At 38.6% G+C, this 27,643-nt stretch overlaps 5 protein-coding genes across 9 annotated transcripts in view; 2 read left to right on the top strand and 3 right to left on the bottom strand.

Annotated features, from left to right (window-relative positions):
• The first annotated feature begins 914 nt into the window (after positions 1-914).
• On the top strand, positions 915-2,755 carry LOC122768788 (protein S100-B-like). 2 transcript variants are annotated; one of them, XM_044025009.1, is made up of 3 exons: positions 915-1,004; positions 1,180-1,323; positions 2,549-2,755. In XM_044025009.1, exons 1-3 carry the CDS (start codon positions 999-1,001, stop codon positions 2,690-2,692), a joined length of 294 nt encoding a protein of 97 aa, XP_043880944.1. In that variant the 5' UTR covers positions 915-998; the 3' UTR covers positions 2,693-2,755. The 2 variants fall into 2 exon arrangements, with proteins under 2 accessions (XP_043880944.1, XP_043880945.1); XM_044025010.1 differs by having other exon boundaries at positions 915-1,080.
• Positions 2,318-10,045, bottom strand: LOC122768787 (bile acid-CoA:amino acid N-acyltransferase-like). Of its 4 annotated transcripts, none has more exons than XM_044025005.1 (12): positions 9,731-10,043; positions 8,897-9,019; positions 7,510-7,719; positions 7,294-7,393; positions 5,503-5,693; positions 5,235-5,410; positions 5,022-5,138; positions 4,809-4,894; positions 4,614-4,707; positions 3,584-3,664; positions 3,351-3,486; positions 2,318-3,270 (listed from the first exon to the last, which is right to left on the bottom strand). In XM_044025005.1, the coding sequence occupies exons 1-12, from the start codon at positions 9,768-9,770 to the stop codon at positions 3,170-3,172; spliced, it is 1,455 nt and encodes a 484-aa protein (XP_043880940.1). In that variant the 5' UTR covers positions 9,771-10,043; the 3' UTR covers positions 2,318-3,169. The 4 variants fall into 4 exon arrangements, with proteins under 4 accessions (XP_043880940.1, XP_043880941.1, XP_043880942.1 ...); XM_044025006.1 differs by having other exon boundaries at positions 9,967-10,043; XM_044025007.1 differs by having other exon boundaries at positions 9,941-10,042.
• Positions 10,046-10,644: 599 nt separating this feature from the next.
• Positions 10,645-16,084, bottom strand: LOC122767935 (bile acid-CoA:amino acid N-acyltransferase-like). The gene is made up of 12 exons (XM_044023510.1): positions 15,956-16,084; positions 14,832-15,041; positions 14,163-14,259; positions 13,903-14,037; positions 13,105-13,304; positions 12,834-13,009; positions 12,596-12,712; positions 12,424-12,509; positions 11,527-11,620; positions 11,344-11,424; positions 11,126-11,261; positions 10,645-10,996 (listed from the first exon to the last, which is right to left on the bottom strand). Exons 1-12 carry the CDS (start codon positions 16,050-16,052, stop codon positions 10,896-10,898), a joined length of 1,530 nt encoding a protein of 509 aa, XP_043879445.1. The 5' UTR covers positions 16,053-16,084; the 3' UTR covers positions 10,645-10,895.
• Positions 16,085-17,240: 1,156 nt separating this feature from the next.
• sys1 (SYS1 golgi trafficking protein) lies at positions 17,241-22,917 on the top strand. The gene is made up of 4 exons (XM_044024970.1): positions 17,241-17,410; positions 18,855-19,109; positions 19,340-19,407; positions 20,463-22,917. Exons 2-4 carry the CDS (start codon positions 18,948-18,950, stop codon positions 20,701-20,703), a joined length of 471 nt encoding a protein of 156 aa, XP_043880905.1. The 5' UTR covers positions 17,241-17,410; positions 18,855-18,947; the 3' UTR covers positions 20,704-22,917.
• Positions 22,918-24,865: 1,948 nt separating this feature from the next.
• The window catches only part of LOC122767584 (neuritin-like), a 5,530-nt gene continuing 2,752 nt past the window's right edge, over positions 24,866-27,643 (bottom strand). Inside the window, exon 3 of the mRNA XM_044022934.1 lies at positions 24,866-27,643. This exon is cut by the window's right edge and continues 908 nt beyond it. The gene's annotated coding sequence lies outside the window, so the exon portion shown is untranslated.

Here is a 27,643-nt window from a genome sequence, read left to right as displayed (position 1 = left end):
AGTGTGAACCTTGTCTACACAACTTTCATTTCTAAATCAGAATGAACAGATTTATTTTAAGTACCTTAAAGTGATACTTGAGTGAAAGTATCTAAGACTTTGGTGGAAGTAGAAGTCACTTAAAAGTATTAAAGTATATGACATGTGTTGTACTTGAGTATCAAAAATAATATTCTCATATAAAATGTACTTTTGGTAGTAACAAGTAACAAAGATAGTTAGGGGAAATGTAGTGGAGTAACAGTACACAATTCATTCAGTAAATGTAGTAAAAGTAGCTAGAAATATAAAAAAAGTGAAATACAGATACATGACCTTTGTACTTTGTACTCCACTTAAAGGTACAGTGTGTAAAATGAATCCACATTTATTGTTGAAGTTGCAGCAAAATATCCCTCACCTCACCGTTCACTTTCAAGCGTGTTGGAGAATCTATGTAGCCTTCAGTCAAACTCTTAAAGATTAAAGATAATTGGTTTATCCATTGTGAGCTACTGTAAAAACATGGCTGTCCTAAATTGCAGCCTCTATCAAATTCACCTGGCTCCTGATATGAATATTAAAGGCTCATTCTGGGTCAATGAAAAACATCCTTATTTTATCTTTAATGTCTGCCAAATGGAGGATTATTTCAGCTAAATGTTGCCCCCTGCACCTTTAAGTTTGCAGGAACAGAAACACAGAACACGGTGTGTGTGCAGAGAGACACAGTGAGAGGGAATACTGTAGAGGATGAAATGGAGAAACCTGATCATGCTCAAGTGACACATTTTAAGAGCAAATGGTTTTTGGTCAAATCTCTGACCAATAAAATCCATTAGTCTTGCATTACACGACGCAAGGCAGACGTAAGTGAGGGAGTGAGTGAGTGAGTGAGTGAGTGGTTGATCAATACATTTTAGTGTCCACAGCAAACTGGGTGAGGCTGTTCAACACACTGCTCAGATATAAGGCATCACTCGCACTTGGGATCCAAAAAGAAAGCATAGTGTCTTCACATGGAGGTACCAAAGACTAAATGTTGGCGATTATTGATTTAATTTAATACATTTTTATCAACTGCTTGTATTCGATAACATGGTAAAATATTTGTTGCAATTCATTTTAGGTGTAGTAACAAACAGAAATGTAACAATCTCTCTCTTGTTTGAGAGTTAAATGTGGGTTTGATTGTTGCAGGCTTCAAAGGATAGAATGTCAGACCTGGAGAGCGGCATGGTCACTATCATCCGGATTTTCCACAAATACTCTGGACACAAGTGCAAGTTGAAGAAAGCTGAACTTAAGGAACTTATCAACCACGAGATGAATCATTTCATAATGGTACGTTACAGCGATGCAACTGGTGAAATGCTTAGAATAATTCATAGAGCTTTTAAAACACTGAACATGCATTGTGCTTTTTTCATCTATGCAGTGCTGTACTGTGCAAAAGTCTCAGGGTGATCACTTGCAGTATTGGAATGTGACAGGAAGTTAGTCTTATATACGAGTTTAACTTGTATAACGCGTGTATGCAGAGCTCAAGCATGTCTTAAATAAACCTAGTGTAAAAGTCCTTTTTCACAGCAGATATTTGTAATATTAATTAATGTTCCACTCCAGGTTTAAGAGAGCCGGGGTCGTGCTGTAGTTCAAGAGTAGGTCACACTAAACCTGTAGAAGCTTCCTTCTGAAAATGTTATTTTAAAAGTGCATACAGTACATGTTTCCTGTAGTTTCTGTATGTGTTTGTGTAAGTGATTGAGAAATAATTATACTATAATATTATACCACTGTGGCTTTTGCACTGTACCGTAGTCAGGGATGGACAGTATTACTGATACATGTATTTAAATCTATTGAGACAATGATAATGCCTTTATATATTTTATTTTTTTACTGTAAGATACTTTCTTGAAAAAAACAAGATGACATCATCCTAACACAGATTGGACTGCACACTTGCACTTGCCTTTGTTTTTAATTATTTTATCTTTTGTTCTCCATTTATTCTTAGGCATTTGAGAACTTGTTCTCAATCCTTCAGCTCTGGTATTGATCGTATTCATTTTTTAAGTATTTAGTATCTTGAAGTTCATTTTTGATACATTTATTAAGGAATATTTGGCATTTTACTTTAATATACATTTTGATGTATTTTTGACCAAGTGTGACTATAGTTTGAAAACAAAATGCTACATTTCAGAAGCTTGGATGTGTTAAACTGCCCTGATATTCTACTGACACTGATCTGTCTTTTAGTTTCAGAGTGAAATATCATTACAGTTATTAATAACTTGAAATCTGCCACAGACATTCAACAAATACATCACAGTTTGTAACTTTATACTTTAATTTGCATTGGTCTGATGTACATATCAAAATTGTCAAACATAGAATTTATAATTTATATATATATATGTACATAAAATATCATACATATCATACAAGAGTGACATGTAGCAAATAAAACTTTCATTCATCTTTTCCGTGAAGGCCTTACTGAAGACGTTCAGTCTTGTTTTATTCACATTTATTAGATTATTTTTCCCCCCCCCCATCACAGAAAATCCAAGAGAATGACACTCTGGATGAGCTCTTTGCTGACCTCGATCAGAACGGAGACCTGGAGATTGACTTCAAAGAGTTCATCACCCTCATCTCCATGGTTACCTCGGCATGCCACGAACTCTTCATCCCAACTCATTAGAAATGAAGTTGTTTACCCTATGCACCAGTAACTCATTAAAAAGAACAAACGCAGTTATTGGGACATCTGAGAATGTTTTGATGGATTGTTGTTATATCTTTTTTTTTGGTATTATTATTAAATGTTTGCTGTATCAGGTTAAATGTGGCAACAAATACTAATTAAAAACATGTGCATTTTTGAACAAACAATCCCATTCTGACCTAAGGCAGCATATTGGCAAACAACAATGGCAGCAATTTGATCTTACATATGTAATCAGTCCAATCTACTGCCAAAGAGTAATTGTTTTGACACTTATTGTTAAAAATGAGTGTAGCAGCTGTATTTAAAATAATGTAAAGAGCTGTTTTTGACCCACCAGCTCCCCCCTGTGGTACATTGACCGTTTCTCCCTGTTCTCCCTCAGTTCTAAGCATGTAAAACTCTTGCGGAGATAAAAACAGCATTTAAAACACACTCCCCACTGCCACAGATTCACCGTCTTAGATTGTTTTCCACAAAATCTAGGATCTTCTTCCAGGCATCTTCCTGGGCGACGGCATGAGGTGCGAGATGACCTCCCCATAGAGTTATTACTGCAGAAGAAAGCATCTCAGATTACACTTGTTACTTTTTATTATAAAATTAAATGAATGAACAAATGACCGGCACTCACATTTCTTTGGTTTGACGCTCCATAGGGACGCTCTTGAATTGGGTGTGTATGGCGGTTCAATCAAGTGCCCAGCACCGTGATACGACAGTTGAGTGAAGAGGTGAGATTTACCTGCAGCCCTCAGGCCTTCCTCAATCTGATGTCATAAAAACAGCCACGTTAATTCAGTATTTATAAATAAATGTTACCATTTTTTTTAAAAATGAAAAAGAAAGTCATATGAGAAAATGTACCAGGTATGCATTCTCCTTGCTTGAAGCACTAAGATCATCTTCTCCCACTATGTACATTAACGGGCAGTTGATGTTTTCCACCTGCAAAAACACAATTACTCTTTGTCAGTTTTGTAAACGTCTATATATATATAAACGTATATGTATATAAATATATATGTATGTATATATATATATATATATATATATATATATATATACACACACACACACACACAATACATTATACAAATGTGTTGGTGCCACTGCAGCATAAAAAACAATGTTTTAATCTCCCTGAAAAGTTATTCAATTAAAAGTTAGACTTTAATGTCCTATAAATGCTTGTCAAGAAGCTGCAAAGCGAGGAGAAGAATACTCCTTGTGCTGATTAGACAACACCGGAGGACTTTAGTGGATGTTAGTGGACAGAACAATGAAGCCCTTAAAGAAAAGAACACCAGAGCTAGATTTGCTACATCTAGCATCGGGTGCCTTTTAATCTATGTGGGCAAAAAAATCTCACAACAAAGAGAAAATACTGCTGAGTGTTGGAAAGCTCCGTCACAGTGTATGGGTCTTACAACATTACATGTCATTTAGCAGACGCTTTTATCTAAAGCGACTTACAATAAGTGCATTTCAACATATAGGTACCAACAAGTTTGTACCCAAATGTTTAAATGCACTTTTGTAAGTCGCTTTGGATAAAAGCGTCTGCTAAATGAGACATGTAATGTAATGTAATGTAATAAGTGCTAGAAGTAAGTGCTTCAAGTATGAAGCCAAAAGGAAGTGATATCAACTATGAATATGAAAAACAAGCCAAATGACTATTAGCACATATTAGCCCTCTGAGTGAAATGTGTTTCTGAATAGTCTGTATCGGATAAGCGCTTTTCAAACTGGCATGTTTACGTGACATATTTTTATTCTGCTCAGGCTTTGATTTTTACATTACTTTTGTTTTAAGGTATTGTTTTGATAGTGTACTGACAAATGTCAGTGTCCATGTCTGTATGTAACAGTAACGCTGGACTGTTTCCATTACCTTGACTTTGCTCTCTGGGTGAAGATTAGCAGGTAAAGAGACTTCTCTGAAACCGACATAACCTCGATGATCACAAGTCCAATATTTTGGATCACTGAAAAAAAAAAACAGATTTGTGTCTGATCTTAATCAATAGGATGATTCAGATCCTAAAATGTGGGCTATAGATGTCAGATACACTGAGCAGTCATTTACATGTCATTGGGTTCAGTCATGCCGTCTTTGTTTCGCAGCTTCACGGTGCTTCCTACTGGCCCATTGATGCAAATCAAACACGATGGCTGAAATGGAGTACATAAAACAAATTAGCATTAACTTTGCACCGCTGCCAACATGTATATTCATCTTCATATTCCTTCATCCAACAGTAGACGGAGGAATGACAGGACACAGGACGTGCAGACATACTTTGACACTGCACTGAGTGGCAATTCGAAGAGCCAGGTAGACTCCAAAAGAAAGACCGATGACCCCAACTCTGTCAGCACAGACCTGAGGAAGACCTTGAAGCAGCTGGAATGCTGACTGTCCAAACAGTACAAAGGGATATTTTGAGGAGATGTTAAGCAGGGGAGAAATGAAAATACCACAGGACAAAACAAAACCTGTATCTTATCCTACCTTGAAATATAAATCACCAACATTAAGGGAGTTATGTGGGCCAGGTAAGTCTTTGTGCCCGATGTAGGCGAGTGATAAGCTGGCGTAACCTCTGGATGCAAACAGGGCTGAGCGATACTCTGGCAGTCCTCCACCCATCCCCCACAGATCCAACATGGCTGGAAATGGACCAGGACCTGCAATGAAAGCAGGACAGAGGATGCCGATGAGAGGACACAGTTCCCATCCACCACCTTTATACAGAATATGCATTAAATCCTGTGCTCACCAGGAGGTAAGAATAACGTCCCTACAATTCCATTTTGGCGAATCTCTATCCTCTTTACGCCTGGTGCCATGTACCAGCGCTCAGCAGTTACAGCAGCCAGCTCAGTGCTCTGCCTCTCACAAGAAGAAACATGCCCATCCCAGAGGGAAATGTGCATGACATATGGAGTTTGAACATTTTTTTTCCTCAGTCTGTGGAAAGAGCACACATGACAGTGTCATCAGCACCTAATCATTTAATTCAGGCATTAACATTTGACATTCGACACCACTGGATGCAAGAAATATCTCTTTGAATGGAAGTTTATGGGGAAATTAGCCTATTTTCCACTTGATTGTAATGTACAAAACATTTTCCAATGGAGTTGATGGTCTCAGTGGTTGTTTCAGGTCAATGTTCCTGTTCAGAGGAGAACTGATAAAGCACAGCTGATGTAAGTCCAGATGTCTGTGAACTTCTGTTTGCAAAACATCAACATGGCGCTGACCAAATCATGAATCTCAAAACAGGGGTTCAGTTTCTTTCGAGTGCTTCAATCAAAACCAGATACCATTTGCTATAAACACACGTATTTTTTGTATGTATGTAATGGTTTTGTCTTCTGTATAGTCAGAAAGATTTTGTATTTAGGTGGATGCTTAAAATCAGTCCAATTGAGTTTCTGCCTCTCCCTGCACTGAGTCTATTTTTCATTATCTTGGTCAATCAAATCATGCCTGTATGAATTGACATTTCTAGAAGGCAGTCAGTGGCTGTAGAGTCAAGGGAACACATTTGTGACCCACTGTAATGTAGGTTTTTAAAAACATTCAGTTATTCCCGGCTGCTAGTTTTGCAGTTAGCTCTACAACTCAGTCAGTGAATATACCCAGCCACTGTGAAAACTCTGCAGTTTTTGGGTTAGCCACTGGTAAATGATCTGTGAATGTGTGTGAATGGGTAAACATGACATGTCATGCCACATGTGCTATCACCTGTTTCAGAGTTGGAACAAACCCAATCTTTGAGTTCATATAATTCACAACTTGTATCAAAGTATAATATATATGTAACCCATCTTGATGTGTTAGTTTAATCCAGTATGAAGTTGAAAACTTTGTTTTTAACCCAGCATTTATTTTACGGGTAAAGGCAGTTGGGACTGACACCATGACCAGGGTTTCCACACCTTGATTGACATCATATTCAAGGACATTTCACAGATTATTCACGACTAATTCCCTCAAATTCAAGCACAATATGTGCTGACACAGCTTAAGATGGGAGAGCAACTTGTAAGAGCTGCTGAAGTCCACTTTTATTGATTTGCTGCATGCTCTGTATCTGGACAAGTGATTGTCCATGGGATTTTGGGCAAGTCAGTCTTTCTAATGACGTTTTTCCACTATATAGTACCGCCTCGGCTCACCTCGCCTCTATACAGTTGGGTTGATTATCCATTACTAATATAGGACCTCCTCAACGTGGGCGGGGTACAAGTGACTTGTAAAGCAGTGGTTTTCAGTGTAACTGAATCATTAGAATCAGTTAATTAAGAATATTTGTTCAGTACTTCCTGCATGACCAGACTGCTCTGTTAAATGATGAGATTTTAGACATTTCCTTGCTTGGAATTAACCTAAGCATCACACAATTTGATCTGTCTTCCTTAACATTACTCACTCATTGTTCTGCATGGAATTTCACATCAACGGCAGAGCGACAGCTTTTTTTAAGGATTTCAAGGACCGTGGGAACCCTGCATAACACTCAGTGTCTGTGGCATTCAGTGAGCTTGTGTACATCACTTGCCTCAAACCCTCTCTTCCTCCAGGAGCTGGCTGCAGTCCCCAGAAGAGTCCCATTGGCTCACAGCCTAAATATGAACCCCCGACTGAATGATCCCTGGTCACTGTTGAAGGAAAAGAAGAATAGACAGAGAAGTCGATAAAATAGCACGTATACATGTAAATGTACAGTATATATACAACACTAATCCAACAGTGTGCAAACCTCAGTGTGACTCACAGTTGACAGTGCCATCAGCTTTAGTATTATAATGGGCAAATGCCTCCCACAGGTCACCATCATCACAATGCAATCGTGCACAAAATGTAACTGGAGAGTATGGGGGCAGGAATTGCCCTTTAATGCTGATCGGTTCATCTATGATGGCACGAACAGGAGCAGCCGTTAACAGAGGAGCGGGTCTGTTTCTGCTCATCCACCGTACTGCACCTGCAAGTATTACACAAACAGTTTGATTTGAATTACGATCGCTCAAATAGAATTGTAGAAGACGGTGCTTTTGTTTTATCTTTGCTGTAATGGCTGATAAAGTTTCACACAATTCCTAATGAAACGAGTGAAAAACTTTTTTGTTTCATCAAATATACAGGGTTCCCACGGGTCCTTGAAAGTTTGTGAATTTGACAAAAAACTTCTGAGACCCTTGAAAATCACAGAAAATAGACGTGCGCTCTGCATTGCTTGATGTACACAGACTAGACCTATGCAGAACAAACATGAGTTTGATGAGGAGTCATAATTACTAGCTGTGTTGTGGACACTGTCCACTGTCTATGATGTGAGATTCCATGCAGAAAAATGAGCGAGTAACATTAAGCAAGAGAGAGCGAATGATGTCAGATACATCTGAATGTCATAGGTACTGAAACAGAACTTTAACCTATTACTTCTTTAATAATTTCAGTTTAATTTATTTTAATAGGAAGTACACTGAGTTGATGTATATGAGATGTGCTGTGCAAATAAAATTAATATAACTACACCAGTGGTAATAATATATAGAATTTGATTTATTTGATTTCAGAGATGTTTTCATTTGAATCTACAATGTAAATGAGAAAACTGACAAATTACTAACATCCATTTTTATTATACTTTAAGTTAAGATATACTTGATTTTCCCTGAGGGGACTGACCGACTGATTATCTGTCATAACATTAAATGCTTTGTTGTTTGATTGCAGAGTCACAAGAGCTGATGTTAACTGCTGCCTTGCATGACAAATCTGTGTTATTTAGATGAATCTGAATGAAGGATTTCAAGATCCTTAAGTCACAAAATAACACAATTGAACTTACTGATCGAGGCAGCAGTGGATTAACAACTTATGTGGGCCATAATGCAAAATCACTGATTTTAACTATGGACTTCAGTCCATGGAAGAAAAGTTTTCAGATTCATCCATTAATTATCACGATCTGAAATAATTCATAGATTACTTTCTGATCAAACAATTTATAATCAGAATCTTTCCCAGGGAAATACATGAGGTAGTTTATTTCTCATCTTTAAGGGACAGAAAAACATCTGCCCCACACGACCACACTGAAATATCCACAAAAAAAAGGTAATCACATCCCTGGGTAAGTAAGATTTAGTGCTTACCTCCTGTGCGATGCACACTGGCCAGTTGCCTCTGTAAACTGAAACATGGCTTTATTTTGACTTTTCCCATGTGCTGTATTGTTATCATCGTATGTCGTCTCAGCACAATGGACTTTCTTAAACCTATAGTGTGTGGACAAAAGAGTGATGGTCAAACACAAAAACTAAACTGTGACAGTGACACAAAGTGGGCCCACGCCCAGGTAAATATTCAACCAGTGATTGTTCCAATGTTGTATAAAGGCTGCGCTTTCTAGGCAAAGTTCAATCTGCTGTTAGAAATAGACCTTAAACCTTTGACCCATAACAATACACATTAACTTACATTACAGAAGCAAACTGAATCATTCTTAATGCAAGTCACACTTTAGTAATACAAATCTTTATGTTGAGGAGCTGCACGGAGCTTTTGAGGCCGAGTATGAGAATGACTGGGGCAAATAAATGTTTTACATGGATTAGCAGCCCCCCCAACACTGACTGAGTTCATTAAACAGAAGTCAATCAGTGGCTGTACTTCACGTGTGATAGATGTGACTGTGTGTAAGCCTTGAAAATAAATAAATATATATATACACACACACACACACATATATATATATATATACAGTATATATATATATATATATATATATATATATATATATATATATATATATATGTATATATATATATATATATATATACATACAACCCTCTTTATTTAACTTTTGTATTTTTTTGATCGTATATGTCACTATAGCAGTGAGTATGTTTTGTGTACATTCTTATAGCCTCTGTATATACAAACAGTAGACAAAATAGTAAATAGCAATGGAAAAAAATCTGCCTTAACTCTGTGTTCTAATGGTTCTAATGGTAATGTATTCTTCATATTAACCCACTTTAGTAACTGTAAACTACTTGTTTCCAATACCAAAGGGTCGACCGTGCAAATGACTCACTCATAAGAATATTCGATGCAAATGAACTAGAAATTTCCACATGTGCATCAAACTCACACCATAACACTACAAACAGACATGAGAAGCAACTGAAACATACACAATAATAATTAAACACTGGCCAACCTTGTACCCTCGTCAAACAACCGCGTATGTGAAACAATCCACGGTACTTATAAACGGTCTCCGTTTATAACTCTGTCTCCTGTTTTTACACTTCCGGCTTTTACCCTTTCAAAGTAAAATAACCGATTATAAACAAATGAATGAGCTCCATTGCACTTGCCAAAATGTGATTACAGCATTTAGTTGAAATTAAACTAAGGCAAAAAAAAGTGTCACTGACAACGTAGAAGCTGTGATTACCTTTTGGAAACCAGTGATTTTGATGCAGAAAAAGCATTTAGGTTACAGGGTAGGAGCCCAAATCACTTTTTGGCAACTGGAATACTGCACTTTGCTGTGCAGTATTATAATCTGAGTAGAATATAATGTATAAAATATATCTCCCCCAATGAAATTATGTAAATTCGACACAAAAAAATCCCCTCAGCCACAAAGTAGGAGTCCAAATCCCTTTTTGGTAACTAAAATATTACAAGTTACTGTATTCATTAGCCTGTTTGCATTGTACTTCAACAAGTAAAAAAAAAAAATACAGTTTGTCACACCCCAATCAAACATAGTGATTTTGAAGAAAAATATCCCCTCAGCCACAAGGTAGGAGCACAAATCACTTTTCAGCAGTTGGAATATAGCTGCTGAATAGTCCTTTACAGGAATTTCAACAGGTGAGAAATAACATAGTTCATTACAATATTTATTTTATTAAAAACAAACAAACAGGGATATCAGACATTTAGTGCTTTTACCACAAACAGAATATATATATTTGCCTATTATGACATTATTAACTCTACACAGTTATAAAACCCTTCAGTTTTCTGTACATTTAGATGTTAATCTTTCAGTTTCCCTGAGGCAAAACTCTTTGAGGTAAACGCAGCATTTTCAAAACACAAGCAAGACCTTGCAAGTCTTCACCATCACCAGATTCACTGTCTCAGATTATTTTCCATAAACTCCTGAATGTTCCTCCAGGCATCTTCCTGGGCAGCTGCATGAGGTGAGACATGACCTCCCCATGCTACCATCACTGCAGTATATAAAAAGAAAAAAAACACTCAGACTCACAGTTATTACTCTCCAATTACAGTTTGTGGCAATGATAACGAGTGTTGGTGATGTGGCTGAATCGAAAATTCAACACTTTGATAGGACTCACTTTTTATTGGTTTGACTCTCCATAGTGATGTTCTTGCAAGTGGTGTGTAAGGTGGTTCAATCAAGTGCCCAGCACCAGGATACGACAAACAAGTGAAGAGGTGAGATTTACCTGCAGCTCTCAGGGTTTCCTCGATCTGATGACCAACATATCAGAGTCATATAACCAACAGCAAGTTCATTTAGAGGAAAAAAAGAAAGTAAAGAGATGCAATTCACCAGGTTTACACTCTCCACACTTGAGGTGTTCAGATCATCTTCTCCCAAAATGTACATTAATGGGCAGGTGATGTTCTCCAGCTGTAAAAAACACAATCACCTTGGAGTGGTATTTGTAAAATGACATTGCATATGTGTTAGTGCTGGAGGTGGCAGAGTGGACACTTAAGTCTTTCCCATCACCTTCAATCTGCTTCCTGGGCAAATGTTATGAAGCCTGGAGACTTCTTTGAAAGTGACATAGCCTTGATGGTCATATGTCCAATATTGTGGATCACTGAAAAGTTCAAAGAGAGGAGAAAAGTTAATTTCAAGCTATAGTGTGTAACTTTGAAATACAAACGAACGTCAGCATGTCTACATTTAAACCATTGTCAAATGAGTTCTCGCAATGCTGATTAAGCTGCTACACACAGTGACATTTCTGTGCTGCACACAGGAAGTTGTGGGAATCACCTAATGATATGATGCACTATACGTGGTCCACGATATCAATAATATCGTGATACAATGATTCTGTGACAATCAATATATTGCAAAACAATTATACAAAAACTTGCTAAATAGGAACTACTGGGGACACGAGTCAACATACACATTATCAGTATTGCGCGAAAACAATTCCTCTTCTGTAGCAGCCATTTTGATCATTAGTTAGTTGATTATCAGATCTTATATCTTGATTGTTTGTTATGCTTATGGTGATAGCGTATGGGGAGTAGCTAAGTCTCTATAAGTGCAGGTGATCATGTACAGGTGATGGGGACATTGCACACTATTTTCACCACTATACAAGGCATCTTCACAAAATACTTGCATGGCCAGTTTCTCAAGTTTGTAGCAGAGGATCTGTAGGAGCCATATATTAATTTGTATTTTCTGGGTTTATTCTTCTTGAGCACCAGGGGGCCACAACATATTTAAGTTCATGTCACTGATCACAGGTGTTGCTAATTTTTGGGAAGCAAACAGTTTTTGACTGTGCTCGGAAGGCGTGTGTAGGATTTTATGGTTTAAAGACTTTGTATGGAAAACCTATTGTAAGTAGGAGGAGTGTACACACAAACATGTACAATTTACCTATCGCTGTCTTGAGTCCTGCTGTCTCCACCCGTGCTCTTCATGATATTTACAGCTGGTCCATTAACACAAATCAAGCATGATGGCTGGAGAGAAGAACGTAAAAACCAAATCTAACTTTGTACTGTATATAACGCAAAACCAATGTGAGACTGTGGATGTTCAGACATACTTTGACACCAAACTGAGTGGCAATTCGAAGAGTCAGGTAGACTCCATACGACAGACCGATGATCCCAACTCTGTCAGCACAAACTTGATGATGTTCTTGAAGCAGCTGGAAAGCTGACTGTCCAAACAGAATAAAAGGATATACATAAAACACTGAGTGTATGATTTTCTGGGAATTAAAGGAAGAATAAAATGTTTTGAATTGAAAATATCAAAGTAATTCCACTATGTTGCTGTACCTTGAAATATGAATCACCAACAGTGAGGCAATGGAATGGGCCAGGTAAGTCTATGTGCTTCATGTAGGCGAGTGACAAACTGGCATAACCTCTGGATGCAAACAGGGCTGAGCGATACTCTGGCAGTCCTCCACCTACTCCCCAAAGATCCAACATGGCTGGAAATAGACCAGGACCTGCATGAAAGCAAGACAGAGGATGCTGTTGTGGTGGTGGACACAGTTCTCGTCCAACACTTAAATACAGTACATGCTTTAAATCCTGTGCTCACCAGGAGGTAAGAATAACGTCCCTACAATTCCATTTTGGCGAATCTCTATTCTTCTTACACCTGGTGCCATGAACCAGCGCTCAGCAGTTACAGCAGCCAGCTCAGTGCTCGGTCTCTCACTGGGTGACACATGCCCATCCCAGAGGGAAATGTGCACGACATATGAAGTTTCTATATTTTTCTTCCTCAGTCTGTGGAAAGAGCACAAAACCATTTAAAACAGGCATTAACATGCCTTTGAGTTTATGTTACGACCCCAGGTGTCTGCATCTGAGTGTGAGATGGGTTGCAGGTGTGCATGTTTGAGTGAATGACATGTGTGTCAGTCTAGGTGGATCCTGGGAGCTGATTGGTCCTGCACAGGAGGCCCCTGTACAAGAGGCCTGATCATTCCAGCTGCAGTCAAACCACTCACAGCCAGACTGCCAGCAGACATTTTAAACTTTGACTTGTTTTACTTGTTGCTGGTGGTTTCTTTTGGGAGTTGGGAAGAGGGAGTCTACTTAGTCTTCTTGCGATCAGGGTTTGACCGCCAGGCCTGGTCGTAACAAGAACAATATAGTATGACAGTGAAACACACTTCCATTTTTTCTTGTACATGGGGGTCGTGGAGCTGCTGGTGCCAATCTGAGGTAATTTAGGTTGAAAGGTGGGGTACACTCTGGACAGGTGTCCAGTCTATCACAGGGCCAACATATAGAGACCAACAACTCACACCTACAGGCAATTTAGAGTGTCCAGGAACACATAGGAGTTGAAGACACGGTTCTGTACATGCTGCACTGGGCATATTCCTACCTGCGTATGCCTGGTTCATATGTGAGGATCATATTCTTTGACTTCTCAAGTGCGTTCAACACCTTGCAGCCCCTGATAGTGAGAGACAAGCTTCTCTGTACACTGTACACCTCAGACTTTTGACAACTCTGAGTCCTGCCACATCCAGAAGTATTCAGATGATACAGCTGTTGTGGCATGTGTATGTGGTGGCAAGAGGGGGAATACCATCTAGATAGATAGATAGATAGGTTGGTCGGTCGATGGATAGTTAAACTTGCCTTGGACCTTCTCTTTCTCCATATGGCCGCAGTCCCCAGAAGAGTCCCATTGGTTCACAGCCCAAATATGAACCCCCAACTGAATGATCCCTGGTCACTGTTTAAAGAGAAAGACAGAGGAAAGGATAGTTTAGTTGACTGGAAATATCTGTTGAAATGAAGTGCAAAAGAACATTTCATTTCCCTTCTGATTAATGACAGATAAACAGCACAGAGGGAAGATAATAACATAACATCTTTTGAGTTACATTGTTATAAAAGCATTTACTGTGTATAATCCAAGAGTAAATATGATAAGTGTAACGTGACTATCAAATCCCAAATTAGTCACTGAGAGGGGAACACAGGGTTCTGTCCGACACGCTTAATCCAAAAAGTAAACTTGAAGCCGTAACTGCAGTTTGTGGGTGTTTAGTTTATATTCTTTACTGAAACATACTTTCGCACACACATTTTCTGCTGATGGACTTGCGGAAATGTGATATGATGATATAAAGCTGTAATCAGGTAGTCATTCAGCTCCAGTGACACACACACACACACACACCCACACGCAACTCCGCCCACACATAGACAGACTTCCAGACACACACACCTCATAGTAACAAGCAAAACACATTCATGCCGCTACAATAAGTTTTCTACTGTATGCAAACCTGTGTGACTCACAGTTGACAGTGCCATCAGCTTTTGTATTATAATGGGCAAATGCCTCCCACAGGTCACCATCTTCACAATGCAATCGTGCACAAAGTGTAACTGGAGAGTATGGGGGGAGGAATTGCCCTTTAATGCTGATCGGTTCATCTACGATGGCACGAACAGGAGCAGCCGTCAACAAAGGAGCTGGTCTGTTTCTGCTCAACCACTGTACTGCACCTGCAAATATTAGACACCATTTTTACCAAATGATATTGTAGAAGACTGTTTTTCTTATTGAAGCTGTTAGTATTTACTTATTTTGACTCGTTTGTTGAAGGTAATAACTGAAATGAGGGGGATTAATCATATTTGTTTTAACTTTGTGCCACATCTTTACCCGAGTTGGTGTCTTAAGATATTCAGGCCATTTTTTTATTTTACATTGCCTTCTTTTGGGTGACATCATCATAAAAGGCCACATTTGCCATTTCACGTGTGGACCAGTTTAGGCTTGCCAGTGATGTCATCATTGGCTGACAGCTAGATGCTATGTGGGTTGCCGAATCTAATACCACCTATACATAGACGCTACATCTAGAAATGTTTGCATTTTGACCTTAAATAATCTACTAATCTTCTAATTGGAAGTAGACACAAAACACACTATACTGAGTATGTAGAACAGTTATACGGACAGCCATCTGCTGACCATATACACAGTTTTAGTGAGCCATCGAGCACAGTAATTTGGGGTGTTATGGGGAAAAAACACCTGCATGTGCAGTATGTAACATACAGCAGGAGTTATTTGAGGATTCTGAATTTCAAAGTTCTTCTAGTCCATTTCAGTATGGTGACTGGTTTTCTTAAATTTGTTATTACAATAGGAATGCTTGTTCAAATGTATCACTATTCAAAAATAGAACATTTGTAGATGTAGAATAAGTCATTTTATTTACGTTCGACATTAAGGGGCTTGCTTTACAACTGTGTTGTATGATCACATACGTACATCACAATTAAAGCCACGTGTTAGAAAGTAAACCACCGGCAGAAATGCCTGGAGGTTGACAATCGTTACTGAGCAACAAGCTCTCCAAAACTGGATTTGATAAAACACAATAAAGTATAGTATATAACAATATTCTTACCCACTGCATGGTGTAAGCTGGTCTGTCTCCTCTGTAAAGTGAAGCACTGTATTAGTTTCAGCACTGTGTGCTGCTGTATTTTTCTTACACGAAGCATTTCAGTGTTGAGTTACACACATGTATACATGTGTCGACCAATACTCACAGAAAAAGAGAGACAGAGAGAGAGAGAGAGAGTGGGAGGGAGAGAGGGAGGGAGAGAGAGAGATAGTGATCATAGATGCTGGACAATAGCATAAATATGGAAGTGTACACTTGTCACTAACAAATGGCATGGTACACAAACTATACATCTCAGATATTGTCCTCAATTAAATGTGTATAAAAAGTGAGGTAGAATATGTGAATAGTTCAGGACATTACTGTTTGGCCAAACCTGTTGTGAAGGTGTGGATAATATGTTGACTCACACCTTAGCAACTTGAAGAAAAAAAAATGTTGAATGACACCAAACAGGATTTTCAGTTCATCTTCAAATACTCCTTGTGCAGTGGACCAACTGTGAGATGTTTTTTAGACATTTATCTTATCAATTTTAGGTGTCCAAACAGACACTTCCTGTTGGAGAGAGCAAGTCCAACATGCAATCATGGAAGGATGAGTATCAACCTGCCTGTCATTCATGTGATACAACCAAATAGTTTGCAAAAGAGTCACTTTAGACTACACTGTTAAATGTCCTACTGCTATTACATTACCTTTAATAATCTTTAAACCAAGTTATCATGAATATGTTTAGGCTTTTAATACAACTTTTCAGACATCCAGATGATATAGGTTTCATAATGTTATGTTTTTTTCATTCCCATCATTAGATTAAAAAAAGGTTTCTTTCCACACATCGCACAGGATTAATGTGATTATACTACTTGTGTAGAAACAGTTATAAGACATGTTAGGACTCTTGCAATGGAAGAGTATGAGGTATTTACAGATAGAAATTGGTCCGATCAGAAAATTGGGGCTCAGTGAAACGTTACGTTACCATTAATAAACTTTAGACCAACTTATCATGAATATGTTTGGACTTTAGATACAACTTTTGCATTTGTTTTTGTTTTCCTTTGTGTTTTTGAATCTGCAGCGTTTGTGAATATGCAGCTCGTTTCTCCTTATATACGTGTTTTGGGTCGTTGCAGTGCGTTTGCCCCTGTCGGCCACCGTATGAAACCTATTCAATAATGAAATAAAATGTATGTACTCCGACACAGTAGGTGGCGGTAATGCCTTTTAACGCTAGTTGCCATCCACCATAAAATGAAAAAGTAGAATTAGAGATGAAGAAGTTTTCCTTCCGAGTTCACCTACCCTTACTTCCGTGTTGTTCACCAGCTACAGCTAGTAGATTACAACATAAGGCCTGTGTTGTTTCCATTATATTTTTAACTCAGTTGGTAAACGACAGTTTTGACATTAATGTAAGCGCCGTGAACTCTACTGCAGCTCAGTAACCAGGTGTGTTTCCGCTCGATATATTTTGTTCTTGGAAGAAAACTGTCATGCTAATACGCTAGCAGTTGTTGTTCTGTCGCGTCGCTTTACTGCCAATCTACGTGTTGTTGTCAAACGGCTGGCCGCTTTCCCCTGTTATATTTGAAGGATATTTAAATTAAATAAAGGCTGCCATGTTAAGATAATCAGAATATCCACGTAACGTCGTTAGCTTGGTGTCCAGGCTCAGTATTAACTTTATCCAGTCATAAAACCAGAGTTAATGTGTTGTGTAATTCTTCTTCTGAATCGAACTATAATAACTGTGTTGTTGTTTCAGATTGTCTGTTTTCTGTCATGTTGACTGAGATAACAGGGATGTGTATCTATATCAAAATGTCACGGGACGATAATGCCGCAGTAACATGTCCACACTATGCTATTTATTGCAGTATTATGATAGTAAATAAGCTCGAGTGGCTGTCGATTTCCGCCATTGCGTTTCAGCTTCTTAAATGCTGCTGTATTTTTGGTCCATATATCAAAGAAATCAATAAAACTCAATAATATTGGTTTGTGGACAAAGATAGACATTTGAGAACATCTTCATCTCGAGGTTTGTGGAACATTGATCATTATTTTTCCACATCTTCTGATATTTGATGGACCAAAGAACTAATCGGTAAATCAAGAAGTTCATTGACAGATACATCCATCTTGAAATTAGGCGATAACTGCTGCGCTAGCACCAATTTGTGGTGAGTGAGATGCACCCTGAATGCTTGAGGCTCTGTTGAACTTAAGCTTATTTGTAGAGAACTGGTAATGGTGTTTTACTTCCACTTGACTTGACTGTTGTACTTTGTCTTGAGGGCGTTTAATAACCTTTCTAGTCATTTCTCAACACCAATAATCAGAATGAGCTTTATTTGTCACTGATACAACCCTCAACCCGTCTGTACATACAATAAGACAATACAGAGACAAGCTAAAAGCTACAGCTAAAAAAAAAATGTGCCCATCGTTGTAACAGAAAAGACCTCCTTTCTTACTTCCTACAATTTCAAAGTTTAAGATTGATTTACATACAGACCACAACAAAGGACTTGACTGATTACATTTCTGACCTCTTCACCATGACTTTTTAAGGACTGTTTGTACTGCTTGTAATAATCATTGGCTCTATTCATACTTTGGTTTTAATTAGGGATTAACTCATAGGACACTGAGATGAACTTTAATAATAGTATGGAACTCATTTATGTAGACTAAGACTCACCCTGTGCCTGAATTGAGTACTCTTTGTTAGCTGGTATGTTTTTCTTGTTTCACCAGTTGAGATTTGCAGACAACTCTTAAGAAAGGTTTGTCAGTGACATGACTATAAGTCCTACAACAAACGACCCATTCTGTGCGAAACTCATGCCAATGTGTTAATTAAACGCGCTGCAACATTTGTTGTTTTCAGATTTGGAGATCACACCCAGTGCAGACTGGATGGGCAGGCTGGTAACATTTAAAGTCAGCTGTTAACATCCTTGTGGCCTGCACTTGTAGCGCAATGGCCAGTAACTTCCGCAGCTACATATGGGACCCGGTCCTCATCGTGTGTCAGATTGTACTGATGCAGTGCATCTACTACAGCTTCTTGGGTCTGTGGTTGGCTGGAGTTGACAGTCTGGTGCACACCAGTCGGTCATTGGACCAGATCTTCAACTATGAAGTAAGTTAAAAGATGTTAGATGTTACTTTTTTTATGTTGTTTTTATGTCTAACTGTACAGAAACTATGTTGTTTTTATATGTGCTTTATAAATACATTTGGATTTGGATGTTCTTCTTCTTCTTATTATTATTATTATTATTGTTATTATTATTATTGTTATTATTATTATTTTGTGCCACATTTATACATTACTGAAAGAGCTTTTAAATATTTGCTTCACTCTTGCAGACCCTTGGCTTTGCAACAATGCAAGGGAGGCTGTCAATGATGGCGTTCATCTTGAACTCTCTCACCTGGTATGTAATTTCTTCCATCTTTTATAGGAAAAGAGCTGTGGCACGTTCTACTAAAATATCCTGCTTCAAACAGCGTATGATACTAACATTTAAAAGGGCACTTTTAAATTAGAATAAATGTACACCTGCTTAGCTGAAGGAGTAAGACTAGTGAGAGTGAACACTGTAGAACAAGTTATAAAATTCATGTGTATTGTTTTGGATTTGTGCCCTACAGTTAAAACAGGTTATTTACGGTGTTATCTGTAAGTTGTAAACTCAACAAGTAGAAGTAAATTAAGACTAAGAGTTTTTTCAGGGTAATCGGTTTTCTAGATTTAAATTTTTTTATTTTGCTAGAAGTAGAATTAACTTACCACACTTTACAGTTTAATGCAGAAGTCTGATTCAAAGTTCAAGTGTTATTTCAAATATTTTGTATTGGTGATGTATAATTTAAGATTTTGGCCACAGAAAATCTCTAGAAATTGAAATGAAATGACATAAACTTCAGATTATGTAATGGCTGAACTTTGTATCCACAAGACCTGAAGTTGAAGAATAAAAAAGTAGACACAAAATACAGCAGCTACACCATGTATCAGAATAAATGAGTGTATTTAGAAAATAGTTCCTGATTCTGACTAAGAGGGGAATGAATTGGAGGCATGCTGCATGCACACAGTCTCCTGTAAATGTTGTGTCAATAGCACAATCTTATTTGGGGACATTTCTTACGAGAAATTCAGACATCTTAACAGTTAACAGTGAGAGTTAGCAGCTACAGTAATATTTACGGGTTCTTCTACAAAGAACACCTAATGTTACACTGAACAGAAAGTTGTCAAGAATGAAAGCGATTCATGGTTGAGATGCATGCATCATTGAATCAACTTTCTGATTTGTGTTCTTATGATGTCCTCATGCTGTTTCAAATACATTATTGTAAAGTTTTTTCATCAACTCACTAAAATACAAATTACAAAGTAATATTTTCTATTTTAAATACACATATCATAAACACTGCCCGTCCCTGCTGATGATAACATACCTACTGGGTGTCATTGTTCTTGCAGCGCCCTTGGTCTGTGGTTCTTCGTCCGGCGAGGAAAACAGTGCCTAGACTTCACAGTCACTGTGCATTTCTTCCACATGATCGGCTGCTGGATCTATAACGCACACCTTCCAGCCGCTCTGTCCTGGTGGCTCGTCAACGTGGCCTGCATGGCATTGATGGCTGTAATCGGAGAGTACCTGTGCATGCGAACTGAGCTCAGGGCCATTCCAGTCAACAGTGGACCCAAGTCTAACCTGTGAATTGTTGTGGACGCCACAATGAAAACCTGTGGATGTTTGAACCTCTTGGAACTTTTGCAGAGGAGGCTTTTCCACTGTTGGTAAAAGTAAAGGAACGTGAATCCTTCGTCGTATATATGCATCTCCTCTTAAACGGATGCATCAGATGAACTGATCTATTTATTCTTATGGAATGCTAATGAAAGCAGACTTGGGTTCAAACATATTTCCCTGAAACTAACAACTACAGTTCTCTGGTAATTCTTTTGTCCAGAATTAAGTACATTTGCATAAATGCCCCATTCCCACATTTTAAAACTTGAGAAAGACTTGAATTCTTTTTTTCACACAAAACAGAAAGTTTAACAAATAACAAAACCTGTAATTCCTCTCGCTTCATTGTGTTGGCAAGCAAACATCTCATCTTGACCATCACGTTAGAAGATTTTAAGTTTGTTACACCATTGTGCAAAGTTACAGATCACTGTACTGATCGATGATGACGGAGAAATTCAAAGACATTATTTTAAACTATCCACCTTAAAAGTGATATTATTTTCTTTGGGGTTTTTAACTATAACCAAACACAAAGCTGCCCGCAGCTTATTCTCGTGATCACATTTTAACAAAGTTCACAGCAGGTGGTGGTTTGCTCAAAGTCTGACGCTGCAAAACCAAACCATTTCCTATGCTACTGAGGCGACTCAGCCTTTTTTTTGGAACAAACTCCTTGCTGCTTGCTGCTTGTGGGCTGCGGTGCTGCACCACTACAAACTACGGAAGCCCCAAGGGGAGCAGAGCAGTGGTGGACATCAAAGGGAAATATATTTTCATAAAAAACGAATTGCCCAGCCCTATTTATTGTTCCGAAAGATGTTTTAAAGGTTTGTGTAAGCCCATGTGTTAGATACAGTACCTTGTTATAATGCCCATTTATGGACACTGCACAATACTCCCACTGGAGGGCAGTGCCAAGTTGCAGGCATCGACAAACAATGGCGACCATTGAAGACGTTATTTTATTGTGCTTGAGCTGATACAGACAGAAATACATCATACAGATGGATGTAATTCTGCACCATCTCGCAGAGATGCTCTTCAAAACTTTCCACCATTTTTAAATCCCCATATAGGTTCTTAATCGTTTTCCTGACTGATTGGACTCTTGACTCTGTATTTCCCCCACAGTTTCCTGTCGTATTGCTCTGTTTTGTCGTATCTTAAGCTCTGCTGTGTCACGCACAATGACTGTTGAAATGAACGCAGAGTACGGACAGAAAAGGCTCCCTCCTTCTCTGTCTTTTGTGTAGAGTATAAGTTAGTTTACTTGATGAGATGGAGTCTGTACATTAAGTCTTATTCTGCTTATTGGCCTTCAGTATTTTTTTTTTTGCACAGCAAATATTGTTTATTTTCTTGTCTATTTAGTATGTATAATGCAGACAGTGCAGCCACTTTATTTCCAAAAAAACATTTACTGTTTGGGGTGAACATTCCTCAATTGTGCAGCACTGATCATTTCTGGAATGACACCATCTCCCCAGCACCTGTGAAACATCATCTATTCATTGTGTGTGGTAATCGTGTAGTCCATGCAGTCTTAGTGTATTATAATTACGGTTGCAAAATTCAAGGAATGTTCAAAATGGGAAGCTTTCCATGGGAATGAATGTGAATAAACTGGACATTTTCAAAGCTGAACGTTGGGAATTATGTACTGTAGCATAATCTTGGCTAACACAATCAGATTTCATGCAAATACAGTTGAATATCAATCCTATTCCTCGATCACAGGCACACAGACACTTCTTACTTCTGGGGTATTGAGGCCACATCCCCCTCCATCACAGCTGATTTATACAGTGAACTATTGAATCCACTTCTGTGAGGAATATTTCACTCAACATCGTTCATGTTATGTTCAACGAAAGAATTAAGCGTTGATTAAGTTCTGCTCACACACAAGTCATCTTTGACAAATGTTTTTTTTTTTTTAATTTATATTTAAATCATCCAAAGTTTATTATCATGAATTCCCATCAAAAGTTCCCATGTTTCTGGAAGTTTACTGGGAGTTGTCCACCCCTCTGCAACCCTACGTACAATGGTGTGGGGCAGGGGATATTACTTGATGGAATAGTTGATATTTTTGAGAGTGCACGTTGCTGCAGACAGATTGTGACACCACTCCCATGTCTGTACAGTAAAATATGATAATTGTTAATTTATCACAAACAGTACTATTACTTCTTCTTTGGTGTTTTATGGCATTTGGCATCCATAATGTTGCACCACTGCCTTATTCTCTTTGCACACATTCATGCCCAACTGTTCCATTACTTAAGGGTCCAGTGTTTTAGAATTTTACTGTATTTCCATCATGGTGTATTTTGGATTTTTAAAGCCCTGGATCAGGCTTGTGTTTTGACTGAGAACAGATCTTGGAAGTCCTGGTGTGGTCAGTGAAATGCATACCTTAATGTCGTACCAGTGCAGTGACAGTGGAGGACATACAACAGCTCTTTTATTGTTTGTTGTCGTCTTTCTCAACAGCTTTGTATGAGAATAGACTGCCGGTGTTTGACAACACACCGGTCACGTGCGAGTGACGTTTGTCTGTCACCCAATCCGTTGACTGTTGTGGGTGGAACCGGTTTAGCTCCACCCTGACCATACCATACCATTTTACTCTGGTACCCGAAGGTAAGGGTGCCAAAGAATGGAACTGTTGGGCCAGGTTATTTTGGTACTGTTCCTAATGCCAGAAAGGATGTAAACATTCTATTCTCAATGCTCTCACTGTCTCTGCTGCTTCCTCTTCTAAACACTGCAGCACATGCTGTGGCTGGTTCGTCTGTTTGGGCTGCTGCAGAAACATGCTGGCACACAATGGCAGCAAGCTGTAAAGCAAGTCCACATAAAAGGTCTATTTTAGGGCCATTAAAACTGAAATATATTTATTGAAAAGCAAAAATACCCTAGATAAAGGTAGTATTTTCTAGTCTGCCAATAAACTCTCCTAAATGTTATTCACTGCACCTTTTAACACATGAGAAAGTCTTGGCCTATTTGAAGGTAAACACCAGCTCCTCTATTTCTTTTAACATTTCCCATTACTTAAATGCATACAAATAGAGCTGAAACAATTACTCGATTAATCAATTACTAAATTAATCGTCAACTATATCGGTTTGAAGCTTTCTGATTGTTTTAGCTTCTTAAATGTGAATATTTTCTCCATTTCTTTGCTCCATATACCAAAGAAATCATTAAAAGTTGGTTTGTGGACAAAACAAGACATTTGAGAACATCATCATTTCCAGGTTTGGTGAACACTGATCAACATCTTTTAACGTTTTCTGACATTTTATGGACCGAACGATTACTCGGGCAGATTAATCGATTATGAAAATAATCGTTAGTTGCAGCTCTACATACAAATGTAATCAATGCAAAATGAACATGTCCCAATTTTCTAGTAATGACAAAAGATGAGCTGTAACATGTTAATGAATGAGATTTAGAGCTGCTGGAAGATGGATTTGAGTTAACTTTGACTTATTCTTTGTCCTTCAACAGACATGGGAGAAGGAAGGAAGCATGTACAGTATGTTATATCCAATACAAACGATTCCTTTAAATTACATTCAAATGTAAGACTACTTTAAAAACAGCATTTTTACTTTGCAGAGAACTTGCAAGCTGGACCTATTCATGTAATTACCGTTTTTTTTAAGTTTGCTGCCAACACGGAATCATGACAGTCAAAGTGTATCCCGAGCAGTTAAATGGTGCTTGCTTCAGCCTTAAGAGTTGGAAGAAGATGCCAGTTTGGAAACTGCAGGTGAAAAAATAATTGGCCCTTATGCTTGAGACCTCAAAGGAAGCTCTATAATGAGGGGCAAAGCAGGAGCGCGTGTGCTGTTCTACTAAGGTTTTTCCTCCTCGGGCTCTGACCCCTCATTTTCTCCCATCACTGCCCCTGTGAGAAGTGTCCAGGTGGAAAGAAGCAGATGGAAGAGCACTAACGAGTCGACCCTCATTACCAGCACTTTGCTTCAGGAGGGAACTCGGTAGTGAATGAGATGTACGACAGAGGACGAATAAAGGCCCCGCGGTTTTACCACCACTTTGTGTTTCTACACCTTTGTATCAAATAGAAGCACAACATCACACACACACACACTGTTATACACTTGGTGCTTTATTAGAAATATCTCCATATATTGCTTTGTACAGTGCAATCTTGTAAATAATGTGCTTTTCTATCAGTAAGTTGAAGAAAAAAAAAATCACACAGATACTGACTGACTGACGTTACATTCAGTAGCTCTGTCCATGTTTAAACTGATTCCATGGTAAGTTTTAATGGAGTAATGCTCGTGATAACACAGTCATTTTCATGCTTTTACTAAACGGCATACGATGAATCAGGAGTTGTCTCTTTAGAGAGGACAGCAGAGAGTGACCGCACATATTGCTCATGCTTGGAGGATACACCACGACTTGTTTTTTTTTTTTGTATTCTCGTCACCAGACACACATGACGTAAGGCTACCACTTGTGGAACGTGAATTTAATCAAAACTAGAACAAACATGCTGATGTAACGGGGGCGTGAGGGCGGTCGGCTAATGAGTCTGCATAAGAAAGGATGCTGATACACACACACGCACGCGCACACACGTAGGAGCTAGTGTCACTTCATGCACAGATTGATACCACTGACTGCACACTGTCCAAGTTAGCCACTGCCACAGACATTGTCATGCATTTGTGATAAAACGAGATGAGGAAAATTCAGAAATGATATTTAGATGTCCACTAGCAGCATCACAAAGGAAATGTGCAAGTGAAAAACAGAAATTAATGCTCTGGCTATATTATTCTTACCATAAATTAATAATGTCACATTTTTTTAAAATCTAACTTCTCCTAATTACTAATTTGGTGGTGCTCATCAAAAAGAATCAATGGGATACGATGGAGATTGTATTGCTTTGAACTTGAGCACACATTCTCTTCGATTCCCTGCTGTTTTCTTTGCTGCTTTCGCGTTTTCTGGGCTTTCAGGCCCAATTTACCCCCAAATTACACCTTGGAATCTTTGTTTAACAGCATAATTATTCAGTGCATGAACTGGTAGATGTTTAATTGGTACCATTAATCTAAGAAAAAAAAAAGAGTAGAGGATATGGTTTTTAATTACAGCAGCCGTAACTCTGCTTTTGCATATAATTTGACTTCATTAGCGATGAATATAGGGACATAAATTCAAATGAATACAGTGTCTTGAGTATTAAAATATGATAATTTGTGAAAATGTAATCATGCTTTTGTGATGGACTGAGATACAAACTTGTCTCTCTGAAAATCTACAGATTGTGTGTTTCCCTTGTTTTTTTTTGCATTATTGGCGTAATGTGAAGTAAAGGTCCGGTCACACTTGTGATGAGGACGTGATGAGGACACGTGAGCACGTTCACAAGAGACAAACATTAACAGGTCAGACGTTTAATGACTGTGTGGCTCGAGGCTCGGGGGAGAGCGAGAGAGGAGCTGGAGGAGTGGACGTGCGATGCCTGATGTCAGATGCCAGTTTTTGGTGTCTTTATAGCAGCCGTGCAACATCAGCCACAGTGAGCTGAAATGTTGGAGGGTAAATACGAGTGGCTTGATTGTCAGGTAATGTGAGAAAAGGTTAAAGGTACATTCCACCTACAGTACATTTAGTATCATTAAAGCTACAGTGTGTAACCTTTGGCGATTCTTGCAAAATCAAGTATAATTGAGGGGTTGTTTATGTGTATACAGCGGCAGGTCAGGGGGGGCGGGGACAAAGAACATTTGTCCCATTAAACTGCTGATCTTTTAAAACTTTTAATAGAATCTTCTTTGTGTTTTCAGTCACACTCTAACCTGTTTGCAGTCGTGTCACTATAACCTTGTTTCCATCGTGTGGAACGGTTCGGTTTGGTACAATACGTTATGTCATTTTTTTTGGTGTTGCCATCAGGAACAGTACCAAAATAACCACCCCCAACCCTCCGCTTGGGCTACCAGAATAAAATGGTACTGTAAGGTTCAGGGTGGAGCTCGACTGGCTCCACCCACGACAGACAGCTGATTAAGCAACAGCTCTCTTGCGAACAGTGTTTCTTTAACACAGTTTATTCTAAAAAAGAGCTGCTGGATGTCGTCGTTCGCTGTCGTTAATCTCACTGACGCGGCCGAACCGCACCGCACCATGATGGAAACACAGCAAATGTTGCCCTTGCCTCCGCCTGTCTTGAGATAAAACAAATCCCCACCTGTGTCACTTTTTCCACAAATTAAGTTTGAACAAAGCTGTAGCTGAAAGTGTCATTTGGTACAGTAGGAAACCGCACCGAATGACACTCCAGCGACACTCCCACGCGTCAACCTTTTACTCCCACATTCAAAATAGCGACACAAGATCAAAACACGTCTATACTTGTTTGTGTTTAGCTGATATACACTTGGTCAGGATTGTGTGAAGTAGTGCTGGGTGATATATGACCAAACATTTACAGTATATCATCGTATTCAATTAAAATAAATATTTCAATGCTTTCACTGCATACAACGGTATTTTTTGATGCAAGAGCATGAGTGAGTGCCCCAGCATGTGTGTGTGTGTGTGTGTGTTTGTGGCTGCTTGTATTGAGGAAGGGAGTGGCACAGTTAAGTGTGTGTGTGTGCGTAACTGCATACATTATTAGGACGCTAATAACACACAGTTATTACCACAGTTACTGCTTCAGCTAAGTCCTGTGGTGCAGCAGTGAAAAGGGTCCCCCTTGAACAGTGTTTTGCCGCCTTCTGTTTCTCATATACCAGTCTTGCAGTATATGAAGGATTATCATAAAAACATAAACGCTGGTTATTGGTATGCACCAGTATACCGCCCAGCACTGGTGTGAAGTCTTTTGATTTGGTTT

Source organism: Solea senegalensis, linkage group LG4, assembly GCF_019176455.1.
Source record: "Solea senegalensis isolate Sse05_10M linkage group LG4, IFAPA_SoseM_1, whole genome shotgun sequence".
Lineage (NCBI taxonomy): Eukaryota > Metazoa > Chordata > Actinopteri > Pleuronectiformes > Soleidae > Solea > Solea senegalensis.
This window is presented reverse-complemented; position numbering and strand designations above follow the sequence as displayed.